The 4,585-nt window shown below is 61.9% G+C and overlaps 1 protein-coding gene across 1 annotated transcript in view; it reads left to right on the forward strand.

Moving 5' to 3' along the window:
* The window catches only part of ELAVL3 (ELAV like neuron-specific RNA binding protein 3), a 4,608-nt gene extending 808 nt beyond the window's left edge, over nt 1–3,800 (forward strand). Inside the window, 8 exon segments of the mRNA XM_009993676.1 lie at nt 773–858; nt 1,350–1,626; nt 2,021–2,124; nt 2,483–2,636; nt 2,893–3,109; nt 3,346–3,384; nt 3,480–3,562; nt 3,565–3,800. Coding sequence (XP_009991978.1) covers nt 773–858; nt 1,350–1,626; nt 2,021–2,124; nt 2,483–2,636; nt 2,893–3,109; nt 3,346–3,384; nt 3,480–3,562; nt 3,565–3,800 — 1,196 coding nt within the window.
* Nucleotides 3,801–4,585: the final 785 nt, after the last annotated feature.

Raw genomic sequence — 4,585 nt, forward strand, 5'->3', positions numbered from 1 at the left:
GCGGCGGGGCCTGGGGGTTTTACCTCGGGAGGCACGGCGGGTTCCCACAGCATCCTGCGTCTCCACTGCCCCGATATCCCCTGCTCTCTGTGTCCCCCCTACCCCACGCTGCCCTTGCCCCACACACAAGCCCTCACCAGACACCCCCCAGCGTTGCGACCCCCGCAGCGTTGCCACCCCCCCCACGACCCTGTTGTCTCTGTGTCTCCCTGTGTGACTGCCCCACGTGTGATATGCTCAAATGCGGATGGGAGTGCCGGGAGAGCTGCATGCACACATGTGCACATCGTGTGTTGAGGGCACATGTATGTGTGTGCAACATGGCGTACAGGGCACGTTGGCCCATGTGTCATCTGCTGTGCTGGGACCTGGGTGTGCCCTGTGTGGGACATGTGTGTGCAGGGGTGGGGACCTTGCTATCTCCCTTTGGCACTGGGGCTATGTAGAGCCACTGCCATGCACAGCTTAGAGGTGCCAGCATACAGGTGCACACGCATGTGCCCCACGTGCATGCACATGCTTCTGCTTTAGCGTGTGGGTGCAGGGACGCGTGTGGGGAGATGTGTGCACATGCAGCCCTGTCTCTGTGTGCAGCGGGCGCGTGTGGCAGAGGCATGTGCTGCTGCAGAGGGTTTGTGTCCGTGTGTCCCCCCTCATCTGTGTGTGTTTGTGTCAGTGTGTCCCTGTGTGTGTCTGTGTGTGTGTGTCTTGTGTTGCTGGCAAATCCCATTTTCTCAATCCGATTTGGTGATTTTCGGCTTTTCCTCTTGAGCTTTTTCTCACTGGCCAATTTTGGGACTGTCCCTGCCCCGCAAGCAGAGAGACACGCCCTCGCTTGTGCCAGCCCCTGCATTTAAGGTACAGGCTGCCCCCCTACAAAGGACCCAGGCATCTGGCCCCTCCACCTCAAATCAGCCCCTGGACCCCACAGCCGTGGCTGGTGGCCCCGGGTGTCCTATCTCCCAGCCACAAAGGCCCATTGTCCCCCGCTATTGTGTGTGGGGGAGGTGCAGGGGCTCTGCTGTACAATGGGGGATTATCCCCCGGAGGGAGAGGCGTGCTCGTTCTTGGGTCCTCTCCTGCTTTTTGGGGCAGCTGCAGGGTCCTGTCCTGCCCTGTCTGTGGGGACCTGGATGTCCTGCACAGGTGTTTCCCCCCTCCTGCTGTTCCTCTCCCCATTGCCCCACAGCTTTGTCCCGACTTCACCTTAGGGGTGACTCCATGTCCCCTGCCTGGGTCCTGTGCCCGTCTCCCTGTCTTTCTGCTGTCCCCGTGACACCCGTGTCCCTGTCCATCTGCTGTCCCCGTGATGGAGACACCCTGGTGACACCCATCCATCCCCTCAGCAGATTCTGAGCACGGTGGAGGCCCAGGCTTCCAGCACCCCAGGCCCGTCGGGCTGCGGCCCTGTCCCCGTGGCTGTGTCGGTGGTGGCGGTGCCGGGGCCAGGGGTGGCCGCGGTGCTGCCCAATGGGGCCCCCCCAGGCCCCGCTGCAGCTGATGACAGCAAAACCAACCTGATTGTCAACTACCTGCCCCAGAGCATGAGCCAGGAGGAGCTGAGGAGCCTCTTTGGCAGCCTCGGGGACATCGAGTCCTGCAAGCTCGTCCGTGACAAGGTCACTGGTATGGGACAGGAGAGATGGGACATGGGATGTGGGGAGATGGGACACGGGATACAAGGAGACAGAATACAGCAAATGGGGTGCAGAGACACAGGCAGATAGGACATGGGACATGGCATATGGGGAGACTGGATATGAGAAACATGGAGATGGACATGGGGGCCTGTGAGGCTGGGACAGGGATGGGCGTGTAGTTGGGACTACGAGGACAGGGGCAACTTCAGGACTGTCTGGGGTTGTCAGCCCTTGACCACAGGATCCTTGGGACAGGAATGTGGGGCTGGGGTCCCACAGGGACAGAGATCAAGATGGGATGGAAACAGGTCTTAGGGACAGGGGTGTGGATGGGAACCGGGGAGGGGACAACTGGCTCTGTTGCTGACCCTGTGCCTCAGGGCAGAGCCTTGGCTATGGCTTCGTCAACTACGTTGAGGCAGGTGATGCCGACAAGGCCATCAGCACACTCAATGGACTCAAGCTGCAGACCAAGACCATCAAGGTGCCATACTCTGGGGTCCCTGGGGGTGGTGGGCATCAAGGGGTTCCCTGGGGTGGGGGGAGGGTGGGTCCCTCAGAGCATGTGGACAGGGGTGCCTGGCGAGGGGGGATGGGCGCACGGATGTGCAGGGAGTTGGATACCAGAGGGTTTCTACAAGGGCTTGAGGGTTAGGGTGCTTGTGTCTCATGCAGGAGTAGACACCACGGGGTCCCTCAAGGGGGCAGATGCTAGAGGCATCCTTGGGAGGGTGAGGGAAGATGCCTGGGCACCTGGGGGAACACATCACTATGGGTGGGAGACAGCTCTGGCACCCAGACGTCTCAGTCCCCAGGACTCATCCACCCTCCCCTCCTCCAAGGTGTCCTATGCTCGGCCCAGCTCAGCCTCCATCCGTGATGCCAACCTCTATGTGAGTGGCCTCCCCAAGGCGATGGGGCAGAAGGAGATGGAGCAGCTCTTTTCCCAGTACGGCCGCATCATCACCTCCCGCATCCTTGTTGATCAGGTCACAGGTGAGCCCAGACGCCTCTGTCCACAGGGGAAGCGGGGAGTGCTGCCTGGATGCCTGTGTTCCCAGGAGGGTCCATGGAGTAGGAGAGTGTCACTGTGGGTGCCTAGGTCCTGTTGGTGGGCAGCAGTGTCTAGCAGGGGAAAATCCTTGAATACCTGGACCCTGTGGGTGCATTTGTGGGGGGGATTCCCTGGACACTTGGGTCTTGTGTCCGTGCAGTGGCCTTTAGGGCTCTGTACCCCCCCAACACCTTGCAGGTGTCTCGCGGGGAGTGGGCTTCATCCGCTTTGACAAACGTGTGGAGGCAGAGGAGGCCGTCCGGGGGCTGCACGGGCAGAAACCGCTGGGTGCCGCCGAGCCCATCACAGTCAAGTTTGCCAACAGCCCAGGGCAGAAGGCGGGGGGGGCCCTGCTCAGCCTCTGCCCCAGCGCCCGCCGCTACGGGGTCCTGCACCACCCCCCGCAGCGCTTCCGGTGAGCTCAATGTGCCTGGGGCCGCAGGGTCATGGGACATTGCTGGGAATGAGGGAGGGCACCCCCCAGGAGACGGGGCCACTACAGGGTATGGGGACATCCCCAGCACCATGAGGACACTCCTCAGGGGATGGGGTCACCACAGGGTGTGTGACACCCACATGGCAAAGAAACCCCCGTATATGAGAATCTTCCTCCCCCTTGTGTGCCCCCTAATGGCCTCTTGTCCCCTCTAGGCTTGACAATTTGCTGAATGTGGCCTACGGCGTGAAGAGGTAACGGCCCCTCCCCCCCATGTGTCCTGGGGGAAGGGGAGACCTGGTGTCTGGGCGCCCTGACCCCAGGCCAGCCCGCTGTCACTGCTGCCCAGGTTCTCCCCCCTTGCCATCGAGGCAGTGCCGGGGCTGGCCGGGGTGGGCCTGGGGGCTCCTGGCACTGGCTGGTGCATCTTCGTCTCCTGGCACCTGAGGCGGATGAGAGCGTCCTCTGGCAGCTTTTCGGGCCCTTTGGTGCTGTCACCAACGTCAAGGTCATCCGTGACTTCGCCACCAACAAGTGCAAGGGCTTTGGCTTCGTCACCATGACCAACTACGAGGAGGCCGCCATGGCCATCGCCAGCCTCAATGGCTACCGCTTGGGTGAGCGTGTGCTCCAGGTCTCCTTCAAGACCAGCAAACAGCACAAGGCTTGAGCCCCACCCTGCTGGCCCTCTGGCCACCGGGACTGGGTTCCCTGGCATTATCAGGCCACAGGGATCCCCGTGAGCACCAATGACCCCCTGGAGACCTCCCCTCGACATCTGGAGAACTTGGAGACGCCTTCCATGGGCACCATGGACACTGTAGGGATCTCCACACCCTGGAGGCCACGGAGATTTCCCCTGGGCACTTGGCAACCTTAGGTCTCCCCTCTGTGGCACCAAGAACACCATGGGGACACTTAAAGGACAGCCTGGATACCATGGACACCCCTACCTCTCCCTGAGGCACCGTGGACACCCTGAGGACTCCCTCAGGTGCTCCAGAGCTCTTGGACATAGTGGGGGCATGGTGATGCAGGGGCACCCCTGAAGATCCTCCTATCTCAGCACCCTGGAAAGATGGGAGAACACCCAGGATACTGAGGACATGCTGTGGGCCCCCAAGGCACCCCAAAACCCCTGGGAATCGTGAAGGAGTCAGGATATGGAGGAAGGTAACCTCCAAGGCCCTCAGGAATGCGATGGGCACCTCAAAGACTCTGGGGGACCCTCTCGGGCACTGTGGAGACCAGGCAGTGAGGCCCTCTGCCCCTCCCTCAGCACTCTGCGTGAACCCTGGTGAGCCCAGGTACCTTGGGGATCCCCAGCACCCTCAGCACCCCCCCCGGGCAGGTGCCAGACAACACCCCCTCCTTTGGGTGGGGATACTGGGAAAGGTGGGACCCAGCCCCCCCACCGTCCCCGCCCCACCCTCCAGGGGTGTCCTGCCCCCCATG

This window comes from Chaetura pelagica, unplaced genomic scaffold, assembly GCF_000747805.2.
Source record: "Chaetura pelagica isolate M959 unplaced genomic scaffold, ChaPel_1.0 scaffold1063, whole genome shotgun sequence".
In the NCBI taxonomy this organism is placed as follows: Eukaryota; Metazoa; Chordata; class Aves; order Apodiformes; family Apodidae; genus Chaetura; species Chaetura pelagica.